Raw genomic sequence first — 21204 nt, 5'->3', positions numbered from 1 at the left:
CTTTGAAATGAGCCTAAGCAGGAAAGTACATGAGATTCTTTTTTTTTGGGGGGGGGGGGGTCCGGTTGTGGGGCCTGAACTCTGGGCCTGGGTGCTGTCTCTCAGCTCTTCAGCTCAAGGCTAGCGCTCTACCACTTGAGCCACAGCGCCACTTCCGGCTTTTTTCTTTTTGCTTATGTGGTGCTGAGGAATCGAACCCAGGGCCTCAGGCATGCAAGGCAAGCGCTCTTCCACGGAGCCACTTTCCCAGTCCTGAGATTCTTATCTCTAATAAATTACCCAAAAGAAAAAGCCAGAAATGGAGCTGTGGTTTAAGTGATATAGCCTGGTAGCTATAAGTTTATTTTTTAAAAAAGCTCAGGGACAGTGAATTGGCAAAAAGAAAAGTTTGAAAATACAGAGTGACTATGTTGGGAGTTTCCCCTTTTCTTTATAGTTCAGAAAACAGGTAAGAGGGATTAGAACAATTTACCCAAGGACAAACACCTGATAAATGACAGATTCTAGACTAAAACTCAGTATGAACAGGTATGTTTCTGTGTTCAGATATGTTAGTACATATCTGTAATCTCAGCTACTTAGGAAGCAGAGGCAGGAGGCTGTCAAGCTCAGAGCTAGTCACAATAAAGTTAGGAAGACCTTTTCTCTAAAACAAAACACAAATCAAAGGGCTGGGGAAATTGTTCAAGTGATAGAGTGCTTGCCTAATGTGTGGGGATGTCTGGAGTTCAATCTCCTTCCTTAGGTGGAAAGGTGCTGAGTCACAAGTAACTTCGAAGATGTACAAATGGAATTGCCACATAGACACTTGAAAATGCCAGTCTGAAAGGCTCTTGAAAGTCTGTGCTGAAATGTAGGTTGGATTTCCATCAACAGGAGGGTGGTAGGGGAGACAGAGCACTTGGAGAGTCACTGTGAGAATGAAACATGGAGAGGAAAAATGTATGAGTTATGCCCTGAGAAAATGTCCACTTGGGGGTTTGAGGAATCAGAAATATGAGCGAAGAGGGGAAAAAAAACCAACAAAACATAAACAAGAAGGTAATGGAGAAAACCGCATAGAACCATGAAAGCAAAACATGGCTTAAATTACTTGAGTTTATATTGGACTTTTCTTTTTTTTTCCATTGTGGTAATATCTCAGGGAGGTAGATCAGATATGTCTATAGACACCAAAACTTAGCTTAACAATGTTAAACCATGTGCCTGTCCTCAGACGCTTAGTCATTGGGAAAAAACTAGAATCCACACCTGTTCCAGCCTCCAAAATCCATTTTCTCTGACTAGTGATCTGCAGAGTACAGAAGACAATCCACTGTGGTGTGGGGAGAAAACATCAAAAACAATGAGTCTTATATTGTCACCTCTAAAATTTGTATCTTTGTGTGTATTTTATAATGTGCATCCTATATTTATATAGGAATGTGTGCATATCATAAATAAATGTATCATTTATAAATTAAGAGTATATGTCTATTGACAACGAGGCCACTCAAAATTATTAACAGGAGTATCCAATAAAAAATAGGAAATTATTGCTTTGAACAACTATGCAAAACTGCCTTTTTGCCTTGCCTTGTCTCTCAGTCAACAATAAACTAAATTCACTTCATGTGGTCACATTGCCTTTCATTGCAATACTAGTTTTAATTCACATAAGTAAAAATTTTATTTCATAGGCTCTTTTCATGGCATTGCTTGGTATCCTCATAGAAGCATAGTGAAAGGCACTGAGCATATAGCAAATAGACCTGGATGACAATATCAACTTTTTACCTTCACCATGAGACCAAGTGTCTCAGAGCCATAGTTTTCACATCTATAAAACCAAGACACCATTTACCCCGTACATTGTTTTAAATTCTAGCAGTGGTGTAAGGAAAAAGCTTCACACTGGGCCTGATATGCAGTAGGTAATTTGAAAAATACAGCCGAGAGTAAAATAGCAAAAGTCTATTTGCTGCAGGCATCATCTATCTCCTCTAAAACCAGGTTGCATATACTTTGGCAAAGCTTGGCTAGTGTTGTTCTTAATTCAACTAGGAAATTTATATGAACATGAAGAAAAACTGTGTTTTCAGAAATACGGAGAACCACTTCCTCCTGCCCCATGCCTTTTATATGGACCCTGGCCTAATGTAAAGTGACAGCCTGGGAAACAAGTTGACAAAAATGTTGAGGATCAAGAATAGAAGAAAAGGAGGCTAATACCATTGCCCACAGCTACATCACTTGGTATGTTGAATGTCTCTCTACTTGTCTGATATTCTCCGCAGATTTGTACTCCTGACTTGGTGGTATTCCTGGCTTGTGCCAATCAGAGGCTCAAAGAAAGATTGCTGAAACGTGCAGAACAGCAAGGGCGGCCTGATGACAATCTAAAAGCTACCCAAAGGAGACTGATAAACTTCAAGCAAAACGCTGCTCCATTGGTTAAATACTTCCAGGAGAAGGGGCTCATAATGACAGTAAGTTAGTTTTACTCTCACATGCCCAGTCCAAGAATGATCGTGTTTGTACTTTCTCCCTTGTCATGTTTGTATTTTATCACTTAGCTGCTTGACTTTATGAAGTGCCTTTGGGAAGGGCAAAAGAATCATTTTTTTTTAAATCAATCATTTGCCCTGACTTTTTTGTTTGTTTTTTTGGTAGGTTGTGGGGCTTGAACTCTGGGCCTGGGCACTGTCCCTCAGCTCTTCAGTTCAAGGCTAGCGCTCTACTACTTGAGCTACATCGCCACTTCTGGTTTTCTGGTGGTTTATTGGAGATAAGAGTTTCACAGAGTTCTGCCCGGGCTGACTTTGAACCGCGATCTTCAGATCTCAGTCTCCTAAGTAGCTAGGATTATAGGCGTGAGCCACCGGCGCCTAGCTCTGACTTGTCTTTATTTAGCCATTATGTTTCTTTTTACATATTTTATTTTATTTTAGTTGATTTTTATGACAGATAAAAATATTTAACCTTGTCTAGAAGTCTATACTTCTCAAGTAAAAAAAAAAAGGTATGTTGAAGTTAACTATTTTGATTATTTTCAGCACTATTTGTCCAGTTCCACAATGCTTCTGCCTTTGAAAATGTTGCAAAATTGATAGATTTCTAAGTAACAGTTGGCCTGCTGTGCTGTTAAATTCTCTTAAGTCTTCTGTATCATAATGTACTACAGAAGTATATTAGATTCTGATTTCCTAATGTCTTGACATGAAGAGGTGACAGTGTATTGAATTAGGAGGAGTTATTTCTTTGCTTATTTGGAAGAGTAAAAATGTTAACATTTTTCTAAATATTCAGTCTGCTTTGTAGTTTATTATATTCAATGACAGATGACCAAGATCACTAGTTAATGCAGTTCTTAGAATCTAGAACAGTAGATACAAAGGCTGAACTCAATATGTGATTCCTCACAATGTCAAATTTAAATACTAAATCCCAGAGGAGAACAGTAGGATCCCAGGCCATCTGAAGAAAGCCCTTTATGCAGTACAACACTCAACCCACAGGAGCTCTACCGTAGCCAGGCAATGGCAAGTCTCAACACAGCCTCCTGTCTACCCTTGGCCCTTCCAACAAGATCCATGCTTCTTGCTAGTGGGCTTGTAAGTCCCCAAAAGAATCTGATGAAAGTGGCTTGTGCCACTTTCAAGTTTGAGGCAACAACATCCAACAAACTTTCTATGACCTAACAATTCCTGGGTTAAAATTACTCTCATTAGACAAAGATGCCCTTAGACCTGAAAGAGACCATCATGACATTTGAATACTGAATTTGACAGTCTTGAAATATTCATTACAGTTGCTCATTGAGTCAAAGTTATCATGTCAGAGAGTTGTAAATCTGATCTGAAAAATTGTTCATAATGCTAGAGTTCATTTTTTGGCTTAGAACAGACAGTGAGTAATAAGAAAGATTCAGGAAAATGAGAGTAAATATTTCTGTGGCTATTTTGGGAATGATTGTGTATTTTTCTCATCAATTACCAATGCTGATTTTTGCATTGTGTTGTGAAAAAGACTAAACCTCAACTGCAAGGTGAAGAGCCAGAGTTTTTATTGATGTGTGCAAGGCTGAACGGTATCACCAGTGTCTCTCATTACTCCTTGCTTGTCATGTTCGTCATCACTAGCAGAGTAGATTTCCCCAATGAATGCAGAGTGAGGATTGTTAATTTACTAATATTTTGCATGGAGGTGAAATGCCATTGCCTCTAATTGAAAGAGTCAATAACAATGTGGATGACAGCCTGAAACCTCGCTGCTAACACCAAATGAGCTTTAAGATAAATATCTCTAATTACTGGGAGAAAACTTGCCTTGGAAAGTCACCTTTTAGAAAGCAGTGAGCAGAGGCAGCTCTGGAGAATATAATTGGGGGAAAAAATAATCTGTCAGCAAGGCAAATGCTGCATCCTGGAACCCATGTTCTCTTTCAGAGGTTGGCTCTGACTTCAGTTTTGAAACTGAAATATATTTGGTAGAATGTCATGCTTAAAGATGAGCCAAATAATAAAAATGATCATCTTTACTAATCACAAGCCTGTTAAGATTTTAATAAGTATCTTTTGGTCGCTAGAGCCAACCCCAAGTATATATTTTTCTCTGTTGTTTCTTCCCTCTTCCTTTTCTTCACCTTCTAATTGAGTCATTTATTCATTAAGTAAATATTCATTGAAAACCAAGATGCTCTGCTAGGCATTCAAAGCTAAATGCACAAAGAGTGAAGATCTTTATTTGTTCACCAATATATTCCAAGCAACGAGAACAGGACTTCTTAAGTCCATAGCAAGTTCCAGCTAAAGGAGGAGCTTGTACTCTATAGGGCAACACGGTAAACAATGAGTTACCACGTGTGATGATGACAATTAATTTTTAAGTCCATCAAATGTGCAGGGAGCTCTCATATAAGTCATACACTATGTTAGGGCCAGAATTCCCTGTAGTGACAGAATGGGGTCCTTCCTTGTCCACAAGTTGGATAAATCATTTATCTCCAAGCCGACTTCCTAAGGACCATCACATGATGACTCTGCTTGGAGCAGTTGAGAAACTTCATTGAGGTGCTCCTCTTCCCCAGGGCTTTGGAGTCTAAACTCCACTTGGAATCTCAGCTTTGCTTTGCTGGCATTTAGAAGTTTCATGATGCCTCACAGCTGTGAATCCCGAAGCTGGGAATTGCAGAGGATGTCACCTGTCCTGTAATGCTTAGGGGGTGTGATGAGAGGATGTGGATAGCATGCTAGTGTTTAAGATGCTCCAGGCAGCCTCCCTGCCTGATTCGGATACCACTCACTGGTTCAGATGCCACCACCTACCTGCAGAGTAGCTACCTCCTCTGTGACTCACAGTCCTTTGCTGTAAAATGGGTGTAATCACCAATTATACCCAGTATGTTTGTGGGAATGAAATGGATGTCAAGTGCTTATTGTGGCATGTAGAGCGTTGTGTGTGTAATGATAACTTATTTTGTTTGTATTTCTGTCTCTCTATTCCTTCCCCTTTAATGTTATAAAGTTGACCCAGTCATAGGAGTTGCAAGGTATATGAAGAAGCTTCTTAATTCATAACCAAGTTTACCAACTGGATCTCTTCAACCAGAAAAAAGGCAGATTAAAAAATACTAGAATCAGGACTATTTCTTGCCTGCTTACACCAGTTATCCTGGAGAAATGGGCAAGTGACTATAATCAGACCCCCTATTCCTGAATTTCAGGACTTAATAGAAGAGAATAGGAGTTGGAGGCATGGCTCAGTTTGAAGAGTGCTAGCCAATGAGCAAAAGTGGCAGGTGCTGACTTCAAGTTTCAGTCCTGCTCTTGGACCTAAAAAAAGGAAGGAAGGAAAGGAAAGAAGGGAAGGGAAGGGAAGGAAAAGGAAAGGAAAGGGAAAGGAAAGGAAAGAAAAAAGGAAAGGGAAGGAAAGGGAAGGGAAGGGAAGGGAAGGGAAGGGAAGGGAAGGGAAGGGAAGGGAAGGGAAGGGAAGGGAAGGAAAGGGAAAGGAAAGGGAAAGGAGAATAACATTTGACTAAAAGGGGCTAGAGTGATGGTGGCTTTTTCCTTTCCAAAGTAAGGCCATTCTTTTTTCTTTTTCTTTTTCTTTGTGTGTGTGTGTTTGGTCATGGGGCTCGAACTCTGGACCTAGGAGCTGTCCTTGAGCTCTTCAGCTCAAGGCAAATACTCTACTACTTGCATGACAGCACTACTTCTGGTTTTCTGGTGGTTAATTAAAGATAAGAGTCTCACAGACTTTCCTTGCCCAGGCTGGCTTTGAACTGTGATCCTCAAATCTCAGCCTCCTGACTAATATTATAGGCACGAGCCACCAGTGCCCAGCTTCTTCTTCTTGTTATTCTTTAAAAGGGGTATTTTAACACACACACACACACACACACACACACACACACGCAAGAATGGTTAGTGGATTCTAAATAAAGTTTCTAAACAAATGTTTGGCTTTTACGAAAACTCCCAGCATCTGCTTCATTTGCTTTATTTTTGCCTTGGCAATGGGAACTTTCATTACCAGCTAGCAACAGTTCTGGGGAGCACAACTAGCAGACACACCCTTGTCCTGCTACACTGTTATTTCCTCAACACTAACCCTGGACCTGCAAATCCCCAGGTATGCTTCCATTTCTTAAAGTGCCCCATAGCACTTCCTTCAAATTTGAGGATCCCCTTGATGACAGTTCAAGTTTACCACTGAAACTATGATGTTCTCCACCCATCAAATACTTTTAACCCCAAGGAAAAATAAACAGGAACATAAACGCTAACTTGGATACACTGCTTGGTAATTATTCATTAACTTTAAGCTTTCTGGGAGAAAGCACTCATATTTAAATTACAAGAACACTTATCCCTAAACTCCCATCAGCTGATCATCATCACCATCTCTCTAGTACAGTTATAGGGCAGGATGGAAAAGAAAGAGAGTGAGAGTAAGTGATGCAGTCAGAAGAGATAGATACAGAGATGATAGAAAGAAAGAAAAAGAGAGAAAGAGGAAGGAGGGAAGGAAGGAGGGAAGGAAGCAGGGAAGGAAGGAAGGAGGGAAGGAAGCAGGGAAGGAAGGAAGGAAGGAAGGGAAGAAAGAAGGAAGGAAGGAAAGAAGGAAGCCTAATAACATAAACCCTCTAGAGATTCAGCAGCTACTTGAACCTAAGAAAGGTAACAAAATCTTTTCTAGTTAATACAAAAAAATGTTACTGTTTCTTTTTTTAAAAAAGTTGTTACTGTTTCTTAATAGATAAAAGGCTGATGAATTTGCCATCTGTAACAGGTTGAAAACACTTTTTCTGTAAGCACCAAGGCTATTATGTCCTATGTAAATATCCATGGCCACATGTGCCACAGTTATACCACATAGCTGATTCTGTTTGTTGAATCTAGTAACTAAGAAAGTGTCTAGGAGGAGTTACTAAGGGCTAATAAGTAGGAAGCACCAGAGAGGCATCCCATAGAATATTTTAGTGAGAACAGTGTATTTTGCACCTAGGTATATGACCCTCTGGCTTTTTCCCAGTGCCTCAAGTATGTAACATTTAGTAAACAGTACTTTCCAGCATGAAACCTGGTTATGAAAGGGCCTAGAAATCATGCGATCAATTCCTGTTTGCTTGACTTGAATAAAGAGCAAATTATAAGGAATCTCTCTAGGCAGGAAACATCAAATCCTACTGTGTGCCAAACAGGTAAGACTATGTTGTCCTTAGGAAAAGCACCATTGATCAGTTCAGAAGGATGTCATCCTTTGGCTACCTTCTAATGCACCTGTTTACACAGGTCTTTATAAAGGTGGCTCAAAAAGAGCAGAACTAAATTGAAAAGCAAATCTTATTACTTCCATAAGTTGCCATTACTGTGGGTTCTAAAACCTGAAATACTATGATGCCAGTCTCATTATCTGTTCTTTTATATGGAAGAAAATAAAAGAAACAAGCACACAACCTGACACTCAACTTTGCCATCCCTAAAGCTCACTCCACTCTGTATCAGTGGTTTTCACACTCAGCAGGCAGAAAGCAAAGCAAATGCCTCCGTGAATACATCTCCTTTCAAAGCTAGAAATTGAAGTTGGAAATTGATGCCACCCCACTGTCAGCTCCTAATGATAAATCCTCTCAAAACAGCAATGCAGTGTTCTCATGACAAGGTTCTGTAAAATATTTGCAAGCAAAATATGAAAGAAGCTTAAGAATGAGCATGTGTCCTATTCTGCAGTTTATTACTCCAGATACCTGTGGAATAGGATACACAAAGCCCTGACTGATCATTAGTGTAAAGCAATGCCCTCATATGCTACTGTGAAATAAATGATGTGGACAACATTAAGAAAACACTCAAGCTAACACATTTGCAAGATGCACATTAAGGAATTTTTAATGTTAAGAACTGCAGTGGCAGATCTGCTTAAGAGTAGAGCTTTTAAAAAATACATTACTGCTACAAGGAGCTTTTCCTTGAGATAGTTGCACACTTACATATAGTATACTCAGATCAACCTCATCCCCTCTATCACTCCTTCTTATCCTACTTACCCCTCTTAAAACATTTCAGCAGATTTCATTGCTCTTTCTCCCTCCCCCTTCTCTCTCTCTCTATATATAAACATATATATATATATATATAAATATAACTACATCAACCACATTCATACTCTTCATTGGCACATCCTACTACTGCTGCTGCTCCCCATCCCATCTTTATTGTCATCCTTCTATTTTTTAGTGTGTGCTAATTACACAGAAGTTTCACTATAGTATATCGTGTATGTATATATTATTTTGGTCAGAATAACTCTCTTTATTGCTTACTCTCTTTATTGCTTTCTTTTCCCTCATCCCACAACACCTTATTAATCCATAGCTTTCAGTGACATTCCTTATGCTATATTTATAATTGTATCATATTTCAAAGTTATCCATCCTCATCTTTCTTCCCATCCTCTTCCCAAAGTTAGAACCATATTATACATGTGTGTGTGTGTATATATATATATATATATATATATATATATATATGTGTGTGTGTGTACATTTCACATATTCATGAATGTGTGTGTGTGTGTTTGTCTTTTAGGTCAGTTTCCACAGAAGAGTAAAAACAAAGCAGGGTACCAGTGGCTCACACCTATAATCTTAGTTACTAAGAGGCTGAGGCTAACATCTCAGCTGAGGCTGAGATCTGAGGACTGTGGTTTGAAGCCAGCCAGCCTGGGTAGAAAGATCTCTAAGTTTCCAGCTAGCCTCCAGAAAGGGAAAAAAAATAGCCAGGCACTTGTGGCTCATACCTGCAATCCTAGCTACTTAGGAGGCTGAGATCCGAGGATCACCATTCAAAGCCAGCCTGGGCAGGAAAGTCCATGAGACTCTTATCTTCAATTAACCACCAGAAACCTGAAGTGGCACTATGGCTGAAAGTGGTAGATCCCTAGCCTTGAGCAAAAGAGCTCAGGGACAGCACTAAGGCCTGAGTTCAAGCCTCATGACTGACAAAAAAAAGAAAAGAAAAGAAAAAAATTCAGAAGTGCAGCTCAAGTGGTAGAGCACTAGCCTTAAGCACAAAAAGCTCACAGATATCACCCACACCCAGAATTCAATCCTGAGCACCAGAACAAAAGAAGAGTGAAAACATAAATGCTATTGCTATCTGACATTTTGAATTTATCTATATCACTCAACATGATTTTCTCCAATTCTTCTGCAGATGTAATTATTTCATTTTTATTTGTAATAAATTTTCATTTATGGTTTTATAATATGCCATGGTATATATGTACCCTATCTCTTAATCCATTCATCTGTTGTTGGGCCCCTTGACTTTGTCCACAGTTTGGGTATTGTGAAGAGGACTGCAATAAACATAGTTTTTCAAGTATATAGAAATGTTACTGATCATTGAGTGTTAAGTTCATATCTTGGTACATTTTCAAAGGTGTTTATCAGTGGATAAAAGATTTTCAGTGGAGTCTATAGAGTCTAATAAGTATAGGATCATATCATCTTCCTATAATGACATTTTTATTTCTTCCTTCCTGTTTTTAATACCTTTTTTTCTTATTCCTGCCTCTTCACTCTGGCTAGAAATTCTAATACCATATTGAGTAAGAGTGAAGAGAATGAACACTTGCCTTTTTCCTGACTTGAAGGGAAATTGTTTCAGTTTTTCATCATTTAATATGATGTTGACTACAGGTTTGTAATATATAGTCTTTATGAAATTCATGTACATTCCTTCAATTTCTGATTCTTCAGAGATTTTATCATGGTACAGTGTTGAATTTTTCCAGAGGCTTTTTCTGCATCAGTTGAGATGATCCTGTGATTTTGTTCTTGGGCCTGTTTATGTGATGAATTACCTTTATTCATTTTCATATGTTGAACCATCCTTGCATTCCTTGGATGAAACTAATTTGATTATGGTACTTGATCTTTCTAATGTGTTGTTGAATTAAATTTGCAAGAAATTTACTAAGGATTTGGCATAATGATCACCAAAGATTGGTTCATACTTCTCTATCTTTGTTTTATGTCTGCCTGTATGTCAAATGCTTCCTAGAATGAGTTCAGTAGCATTCTTTACCTTTCTATTTCATGCAAGAATTTCAGAAGTATTGGTATTAACTCTTCTTTAATAATAGAATTATTCTATTCTAATTACTATTCTACCTATTCTAATTAATGATAGAATTATTAATCATAGGATTTAGTAGCTAATCTTTCTGGTGCTAGGCTTTCTTTGTTGGTAGACTTTATTAAAGCTTCAATCTCATTACTTATTAGAGATCTGTTTAATTAGTTCATATTCTCTTGGATCAATTTTTGTAGATAAACTATGTCTAGAAATTTATCCATTCCTTCTAGATTTTCTAGTTTGAGTGTATTATTTCATGACTTTTAGTATTCTTTGGTATTTGTTATGATAATCTTTTTTAATCCCTAGTGTTATTGACTCTCTTTACTTCAATTTACCTAATTTATCAATCTGACTTTTTTCCTAAATAATTAACTTTATGTTTCATTAATTTTTGTACAATTTTTTTCAGTCAGTCATAGGGCTTGAACTCTGGGCCTGAGCACTGTCCCTGTGCTCTTCAGCTCAAGGCAAGCGCTCTACCACTTGAGCTACAGCACCACTTCTGGTTTTCTGGTGGTTAATTGGAAATAAGAGTCTCATGGACTTTCCTATCCAGGTTGGTTTTGAACTGCGATCTTCAGATTTCAGCCTCCTGAGTAGCTAGGATTGCAGGTGTGAGCCACCGGCACCCGGTAATTTTTGTATAATTTTTGAGTATCCATTTCATTAGTTTTATATTAATCTTTACAACTATTTTCTGTCTGCTAATTTTGATTTGGCTGTTCCTGTTTTTGTAGAAGTTTGGGATGCATCATGAGGCTATTTATTTAATGAGGCTATTATTTAGATGTAGGCACAAAAATTTCCTCCTAGCACTACTTTTTCTTTATTCCAAAGGTTGTGATAGGACGTGTTTTGTTTTCATTGGCTTCTAGAAACTTGGATTCCTCCTTTAATTTCTCTGTCCCCCCACTCATCACTCAACAATATGTTTTTCAGTCCCTGCATATTAGAACATTTTATGGGCTGTGCTGTCTTTTCCTGTTACTAGATTGGAGGAGTGGATTTCAGTTGTCAAATAAATTAATTTCAATACTCAAGGTGCTCTGTATGGAACTCTCTTCTCCATTCACAGTGAGGAAGAAGGTGATAACCAATGAATAGTACTAAATATTTGGTTGTATACAGAAGGAAACATGCAGGAGGCTGTGGAGATCATGTGTTTTAGATCTGAGTGGAAGGGCTATCTACATAGTCAGCAAATAAAGTCAGAGGGCAGGTTCTAGACAGTGTGTACTCTGTCCACTACAGGTCCAAAAGTTCATTGCTATCATATCTTCAGTAGAGGGTATTCTTTCCTAGCCTGGGATGGTGGAACCATGAACAACACCATGCCCAGGCCTTCAAGGTCCCAATTGCCTCTAGTGATAACTCCATTGTTTAATCCTACACCTTTACCTCTGCCATCTAAACAAAGTCTACTGGCATCCTTTGGTAACTGAGTGACCCAGAAGTCCTTAAACCTTGGCTTCCAAACCTCCTGATTATGTTTAATCCAAAAGCCTATCTGGCCACAAGCTGTTTTCAGTCACTCATTGTTAGAATCACTGTCTTTCTGTAGCCAAATTATTTTATATTCTGAAATGGTCTTAGGGAAAGAAGTGGTTGAATGAGGCTGCCAACTGTGGAGGCCTGAATTTGCCTGCCAGCAATCAATGTAAACTGATCTCCCAGTAATCACCACTTCTGGCTGCAGAGCCTCTCTCTCTGTCTCTGTCTCTGTCTCTGTCTCTCTCCCTCTCTCTCCCTCTCTCTCCCTCTCTCTCCTTCTCTCTCTCTCTCTCTCTCTCTCTCTCTCTCTCTCTCTCTCTCTCTCTCTCTCTCTCTCTCTCATTCTGCAAAAGACTAATTGGCGTGGAACTATGAAGTAGCTCTCACTGAGGATAGGGCCAATTTTCCCTCTTTCTTCCACCTCTAATGGCAGTTAGCTACCTGGACACTAGCTAGTTATATCTCAATCTCAGAACTGGCTAGTTATATCTCAACCTCAGAACCTGGCTGGCGAACAGCAGCTTTCAGAATACAAATGAAATTGGATGTTCTTGAGCTTTCTGAAGCAGCAGTCCCTCCTGAAGCTTGGCCGCTTCTTTTAGCAATGTAGGGAGTAAAAGGCTATCCTGTCTAGTACTGGCTCAATTCTATTGCTATATTCTATTTAAAAGATTTTTCAAATATTTTACTAGATAATAGATGCAAAATAAATGAGGTAATTTATTAAATTGATGACTGAGACACATAACCAGTATGGGAATTTTACAACCAGGAGCCAGTTATTGGTCTTGTGTTTTTATTTATCTATGCCCCTGTCTGCTTACCATAATCTGTTCCACCAGACAGATGTAAAACCTTGGCTTTAGCTCTGCCACAGACAAATCACTGTTCCTGTCTGCCGTTAGGTACACCATTCATCTTCCTCATGATGACAGTCTTTTTATAGTCATTCATGTAAACAGTTATATTGGACCTGTGTTTCACTTGGCACCCTCTCATCAAACAACACTTCCTTCCCTCCCTCCCTCCTTCCTTCCTTCATTCCTTCCTTCCTTTTTCCTTCCTTCCTTCCTTCCTTTTTTTCCTTCCACAGCTATCTGTTGAGGGACCAGACAGTAGCACCTTCTATGTTGGGAACATAGAGAGAGTGTGTGAAGCCATCCAGCCTTCATGGACACAAATGTAGACAGCTTGAACCCAGCCCAGGAAAGGGCACATGCACCACCAAGAATAATAGCTTCCAGAGAGAATCTGAGCAGGGAGGGACTCCTGAGCAGATGAGAAGAGGGAAGCAGGAAAGGTTGGAAGTCAGGAACAGGGAAGAAGTACCTAGTAAGCAGTTGGGATGGAAATGCAGGGGTCTCTTGTGTGTAGTAAGAATGAGGAAGAACAGATGTATGGTACCCAGCTTATAGGGGGCTCTGAAACACATGGCTGAGGTGAAGCCACCAGCCATGCATGAAACCACTAGTAGAGAACACGTCTAGAATGGATTTGAAGAGTTCCTGGCTGGATGGTGACACAGGCATAGCTCTTTATAGAATGAGTTCTACAAACATCTGGAACCAAATTCAGATGTGGGAGTGAGGAAAGGTGGGTACAGCAGAACAAGTAGAATGTAAACTCCCAGTCCCAGCTCTCTGAGTTCCCCTTTGGACTATGTTCACTGTGAGGCAGAAATTAAAGAGATAGAAAGGAAAAGTAATGAGCAGTGGTCTCCATAACTGTGGATACCTGAAACCATGAAAAACAATGAACCCATACGTAGTCTTTCCTATACACACATACCTACAATAAAGTTTAATTTATACTTATGTTCAGTAAGAGATTGACAGCTATAATAATAAAGTATACAATTATAGCAATATACTGTTATCAGATGGCCAATACTATCACTCTTGCAGTTTAAGGCCATTATACAGTAAAATACAAGACACAAACACTGAGACACCCGAACTATCCAATAACTGAGACCGCTACGGAGTGATGTGGCTTGTGGCATGGCTAGCATAGCAAAGGGATGATTCATGCCCAAGGTAGGATGGAGTGGGATGATATGACATTTCAGCACACAACTCAAAACTTCAGGATTTGCTTCTGAAGTTTTTCATGCACTATTTTTGGATTTTAGTGATTTCAGGTGACTACACCATAGAAAGCAAGGCTTTGGATAACAGGATGCTTCTATAACCAGGACACTGTAAAGTGACATTAGAATCTATTCAGGGAGCAGTTAGTTGAATCACCAATTATTTTTCATGAATAATTATTTCAAAATAATTTGTTAGTAAATTTGTTAATTAAGTCAAACATTATAGACATATATGGGATCATTCATGTTCATGACAAGCAGCCCTACACAATTTGTAAAGGCATTAAAGCCCTGCACAGTAATTAATTATAACAAAAATAAAAGTAAGAGAACATGTATGAATAGCTGTAGCTTAAACAGGTTTACTTCATTTGCATCAAAATAAAAATAAAGATGTATAACAAAGTCTAGTTAAATCACTAAATTGTGTCATCAAGAATCCAGACTCCAATCTTTCTTTTCCATCATCTTGTATGTATTTTTGTAACGACAAAATGTCTGCTGCTGCTTCCATCCTTAAATCCATATTCTACTCAAAGGGCTGCTAAGCCACAGCTATTCTCCTTCTTTAGGTAAACAGAAGTATTCCTTTAAACTGTACTCACCTGCTTGCAGTTTAGTCTGGTGGCTCAGAACTTCCCTTGAAGGGAAACTGGAAAATGAAGCATAGTGGTTCCCAATTTACAGTGATCTACATGATTTGTAATTTTTTTCTCTATGATAGTATGAAGGCAACACACATTCAGAAACAAATGCACTTCAAATTCTGAATTTTTGTGTTTATCTGACTAACAATATTTGGCAAAATGCGCTGTTGTGTGGTAGGCAGTGGCTCAGGCACAACTCCCAGCCAGCCAAAGATCATGAGGGTAAATAATCTCTGCTCCATTCTTTACCCATGTTACTGCTTTGCCATTGGGTAGGTTAGATGGACTCATCCATCCCTCAGTATGGGCTCCTTCAGAGTCAAACATGTGTGTTTATGTCCTCAAATATAGGAGCCATCCCTGATTGAGCCAGAACAGTTTTCAAGGAAAGGTGATGCTTTCCACACTCAAAACTGTCAGGAAAGGTACCAAGAACATGATGTTAATGTGACCCAAGACATTTCTGACTAGTGAGAAAGTAAACAGAAGCACAATAAAGTTTTTAAAGAACACATTTGAAAGTCATGCATAATGGTATGCACTTGTAATTCCAGTTACTCAAGAGGCAAAGAGAAAAGGATCATGGTGGTGGCCAGCTCCAAGCAAAGCCTTAAGACCCCATCTGAAAAATACCTTCAGCAAATCAAAGGACTGAGGGTATTGTTCAAGTAGTAAAGTGCTTACTAATAAGCAAGAGTTCAAATTCAAGTACCATACACATACACCAAAAAAAATGAGCAAACAGTGATTCATAAACTGGACAATTCCAAACCAGAGATCATTTGGGGGTTCTAACAAAGGAAAACTTGATTAGGGCAAGCATGGATGTAAGGTAAGCAAGTATTTAATTGGTTTCAGGTTCATGGATTCCTGATAGGGTTTTCCTGCTGTCTAGACCTAGCTATCTAAGTTGATATAGAACTTCCATTTTCCTTTAATATATACATTTAATTTGCATATTAATACATTTCAGTTCTGTTTTCGAATCAAGCAAAGTTGAGGCTATCTATGGTCACCTGGCATTGACTTCCCAGAGGTTTTTCATATCTCATATCTACCTTTTCTTTTCTTCTCTTTTTATTTTTTGTCATTTGGGGGCTTGAACTCAGGCTCTGGGCACTGTCCCTGAGCTTCTTTTTTCAAGGCTAGTGCTCTGCCAATGGAGCCAAAACTCCACTGCCAGCTTTTTGGTGGTTAGTTGGAGAGGAGAGTTTCATGGACTTTCCTGCCTGGGCTGGCTTTGAACCATGATCCTCAGATCTCAGCCTCCTGAGTAGCTAGGATTACAGGCGTGAGCCACCAGCGTCTGGCTTTTCCATTTTCAGTTATTTTAACATATCTAACCATTGTTGCTACAAAATAAGAATCCCAGTTCTAGAAGAAGTGAAGAAAACTAACATCCTATATCCAGTGCTGTGCCAGCTACTTCACAGATTTTTACTTTCAATCATCAACCTTACAAGGCAGGTATTAAAATTACTTAGCAATTTCTTTATAGAAAGTGTTTCTGCTAAGCTTATCTCATTCCACTAAAGACAAAAGCTTGCTGTCTTGTCTCAGATAAATCCTAAACTGCACCCAACTTGCCTCACTCACTCCCATCAACTCTGTGTGCTCCTCCTGGACTCACACTCCTATTCCAGCTCTGATCTGTTCTCTGACCTCCCTCCCTGTTACCCTTCCCCTTGCCCAGCTGGCCTCTGGAAAGCACTTCCCAGGCATAACCCCAAAGGTGCTGCTTCCCTGCTTGGGGACACAGATAAATAGATATACCTGGTTCTGAAGGAGCCATGTAGAACAGGAGGGGAGAATGGGGAGAAGTGGCCTCAGTGCATCTGACCACTATAATGCTAGAAGGATGGACACAGGACTACATGTTGGACTAAGCTTCACCTGGCCTCTGCAGAATGGCTTCCATGGGGCACGAGGAACTCAACGCACACAGGCCTAAGGTTGCTCCCACGCACCTGAAATTTCCCAGCAAATAGTCATAGTCCTTATCAAGTAAGTTTAGGATTGGAAATAAGAATAGCTGGAAGAGAGCAATGGAAGCAAGGGATGAACAGTCAGGGAAGAAGTGGCGAAATGGAAGTATTTTAACTTAACCGTTCCAATTTCTTGTTGATTTTTTCTTCTCCCTTACTGAGACATTTAATTTACCTCAGTGCAAAATTACCTTGAGAAGAGACTCATTCATCAATTTCTTTGCAGGCAGTTATTTTTAGGTTTCTAGCTAATGTGGGATATCCAAAGATAAATGAAAAATGTTGGTTTGGGGCTTTCAAAGCCCTCCATGAAGTAATAAAACAACCTCTGAATTTAGGAAGATGTAGAAAAACTGCTTGAATGGAAAGAAGTAATAGCAGGAAACAGGCTCTGCTTTGAAATAACGTGCTTAGGCAGGGACTGCACAGGTAGCACACTGGCAGGGATAAGCTATAGTTGGTGTTTGAACATATGTGTGGAATTAGCACATATTAATTGAAATAATTGCATACTGGCTGAATTGATCATTGGATTCACACATATGTGGTGGACTTCAGTTTCTCACTCTGAGTATAAAACTTGTGTGTGTAGACTTCATTCATTTGAATGGAATAAGATACTTAGTAATGTTTTTCACTTGGGCTTTCGAAAATCCATGCTTTTCCCCATGGTTTGGCCTCTAACCATTGCCAATTCACAGGTTATTTGAAGGTGTGAGTAACCATGAGAGATTTCTCAGAAAATACCACAGAGTGTTGCTTCAAATAATTTCCATAGTTGTTGTCAAACTTAGAATCAAGAAGGAAGAAGGAAAAATAAAAAATAGTGAGTTTCTTTGGTAAGAAAATCTTCTAACCTGAAAATTTATTCTTAAAATTGTTGTTTTTTTTCTCTTCTGAATTCCTGCTTAACACTTAAACACATACATCCACCATTCCTTGATATATACTTGATAACCGTTTATTTTTAGTTGTTCTGTCAAGTCTTTAGAATTCCTGGAATTCGTGTCAAACTAATTCTGGCAGAAATACAGAAAGATATTTTCCTTACAACTGAATCATTAATACAGCAGAAATGTCCAACTAAACAGGTCTTGGAAAGCCTTGGAAGAGCACTTTAGGTCATGTAAACAATGCTGGATGATGAAAATTTAGGTTTACTTATTCATTTTATCTATTCCCCTTGAATTCCTAAAACAATGAAATTTGGTATTAACAATAACAACACTTTAATTTCTTTTTTCTTTTTTTTTTTTTTGTCGGTCATGGGGCTTGAACTCTGGGCCTGGGCGCTATCCCTGCACTCTTCAGCTCAAGGCAAGCTCACTACCACTTGAGCCACAGAGCCACTTCCGATTTTCTGGTGGTTTATTGGAGATAAGACTCTCACAGACTTTGTTGCCCAGGCTGGCTTTGAATGGCGATTCTCAGATCTCAGCCTCCTGAGTAGCTAGGATTACAGATATGAGCCACTGGTGCCGGCTTCATTAATTTCTTAAAATTGGCTAAGCAACTCAATAAGCTATCGATATTGACTGTCATACTCTCTGAAATGATAGTCAAAATTTAAATTGTGAGAGAAAAAGAAACACTGGATGCTTCAATTTTTTCAAGTGATCTTTTGATATTCATCTTTAAACAGAGATTGCATTCTCTGTATAAGCAGTAAACTAGTAAGAGTCCCCACTTTACCTTTTCCTGCCAACTTGACCAACCCCATTATTCTGTCTTGACTGGAAAGGCTGTCACACTGAGCATGGGCACAAGTGGCCATATTGATCCCATTTATAGCAATTAGGGTATTTTTATAGAGTAACCTATTTTTCTGCAGGTATATGCCGATTACTGAAACTCAGGGCCTGGACACTGTTTCTGAGTTTTTTTGCTCAAGGATGGTTCTCTACCATTGGAGCCACAGCTCCACTTGTGGAGATAAGAATCTCACAGATTTTCCTCCCAGGGCCAGCTTTGAATGTGGAGCTTCAGATCTCAGCCTTCTGATCAGCTAAGATTATATATGTAAACCATGGTGCCTGGCTTAATCCTACTTTTTATGAGTCTGTCCTAATAACTATCCACATAATTTCACTACTTTCTTCTGATCATCTTTAAATTTTTACTTTTGAGCCCTGGCTTGGAGCCTGTAAACTTAAATTCAGTATATGTTTATATATAGTATATACTAGTATAGTAGTAGTAGTAATAGTAGTAGTGGATTTTCAATTATATGATGACCCTCAGTAAGTGCATTGTATATTTTCTATGTATGTCAGAAAAGAGAATAGAAAGGAAATCCAACAAATATGTTTCAGCTTGGAAACTTTTGCTCATATCTCTGAAGTTGGTGTTAAGAAACAGCTTGTAAATTTTCTCTCCTTTATTGCCACAAACATGTTTTCTTCTTTAGGCCTGTCATCTCTCAAAATTTAAGTTTTAAATTGCACATTAAATTTTGATTCTTTTATGTTCTACTCTCCCAGAAATTAATTTGCCGTTCTTCAGATAATGCAAATTTCAGAAACATTGGGTAACATCACTAAAACAAAAGCCCAGTAATGGAAACTATCAAGTAGTTATTTTTACCATTATATCCCAAACTCCAAGAAACTGGCTAGCATATAGGAGATGTTTAGTAATATTTGCTGGGTAAAATGAGGATTTATTCTTACTAGCATATACTAAGTATTCAGATGGGCTTTATTGTGATAGTTCTATGCATGTATGTAATTACTTTGATTATGTTCATGTTTTCCTTTGCCATTTCTTATCAGCCCCATCCCATCTCATCTCCCTCTTTTCTCTTTTCCTTCTACCTCCCTAGTAGTCCCCCTCTTTATTTTCATGATCTTTATTTCTTTTGTCTAATTAGTTTCCCCATACACTACTTGTACACATACACTACTTGTCTTTGTAGGATGGTTTATTTCATTTAACATGATGATTTCCAATTCTATCCATTTTCCAGAAAAATTACATAATTTCATCCTTTTTTATGACTGAGTAAAGCTTTTTTAGGATATTTTATATAGTAACCTATTTTTTCTATGGGTGTATGACAGTTACTCGGGCTTGAACTCAGGGCCTGGACACTGTCCCTGAGCTTTTTTGCTCAGGATGGTTTTCTACCATTTGAGCCATAGGTCCACTTCTGGAAATAAGAATCTTGCAGATTTTCCTCCCTGTGCTGGCTTTGAATCTGGATCTTCAGATCTCAGCCTCCTGAGCAGCTAAGATTATAGGTGTGAGCCTTGGTGCCTGGCTTAATCTTACTTTTTATGAGTCTGTGGTATAAATACCACACTTTTAAACTACTCATACTATAGACAGGCTCTATAGACAGGATATGATGAATAGTTCCTTGATAAACATGGATATTTAGGTATTTTTACAGTAAACTCACTGATTTCTTTAGGTATACATTCAGAACGGTATGACTGAATCATATGGAAGTTCTAGTTCTAACTTTTGAGGGACCTCTATACTGACTTCCATAGTGGAAAACATTACCTCCTGGCTTTGGAAACAGGAAGAGAAGAATCTTTTTTAAAAAGCAAATAAACAAAGCCCACACAGTTGAATGAAAGTAGCGCCATCTGTTAAAGGAGAAAAACACAGAAACAAGGCAGATGATTAAAACCTCAGAAGGTGGAGACAGAGGTTGTGTTTATCATGTTTATAGATTATTTGCCAGCTTGTACAAGTTAATAAAACTCTCAGGGCCTCAGTTCTTCTATGTGAAAACTACTCTCATAACACCTACCTCATAGACAGGCAATGAGGACTGAGTGAGAAAAGGTACTTAAGGCATTCAGTGTAGAACCCAGCATAGTAAAACACCCCTCACACACCATTATCCTCATTCTTATTATTTGGATGATATTGCTTAAGTACTGGCCGGAAGTATTCTTAGTGCTATAGCAACCACATGTATTATGTGCTTCTCCTCCTGATCCATTACCTTGGATTTCTGACAAGAGAGAGATTCCTGTATTCCAGTGATTTTTTTTAATGTCAAGAAGGTGATTTCTACAGCTCCAATGAAATGATGAACTGAGAAAAATCTAACATGGCTTACCAGTTGAAAGAAGTGTTACTAAACTTTCTCCAGCCATAGAAGTCCTCCAAGGTACCCCCAGGTGGTAATTTTTCTCTCATCTTTCTTTTTTCAATCTTACTTTCACTCTTCTTGTTGCCTTGTCCCCTCCCACGTTTTTCCTCTCTGAGGAGGATTTCAGTAGGCCACAAGAATGTTGCACAGGATGCCCAATCTTATAGTGTGCTCATGCCCATGTCACTCAAACCCTGCTTAATGCAGAGAAACTCCACACTGCGAAAATGCTAGAATGGACTTGTATTGGCTA

The 21204-nt window shown here is 38.8% G+C and overlaps 1 protein-coding gene across 2 annotated transcripts in view; it reads left to right on the top strand.

Moving 5' to 3' along the window:
- The window catches only part of Ak5 (adenylate kinase 5), a 265916-nt gene that overhangs the window by 57609 nt on the left and 187103 nt on the right, over nt 1-21204 (top strand). For both annotated transcript variants that reach the window (XM_042685351.1, XM_042685340.1), the window contains exon 6: nt 2277-2468. In XM_042685351.1, coding sequence (XP_042541285.1) covers nt 2277-2468 — 192 coding nt within the window. The remainder of the gene's footprint in view (nt 1-2276; nt 2469-21204) is intronic.

Source organism: Dipodomys spectabilis, unplaced genomic scaffold (genome assembly GCF_019054845.1).
Source record: "Dipodomys spectabilis isolate Male_0828 unplaced genomic scaffold, ASM1905484v1 ptg000002l, whole genome shotgun sequence".
Lineage (NCBI taxonomy): Eukaryota > Metazoa > Chordata > Mammalia > Rodentia > Heteromyidae > Dipodomys > Dipodomys spectabilis.
This window is presented reverse-complemented; position numbering and strand designations above follow the sequence as displayed.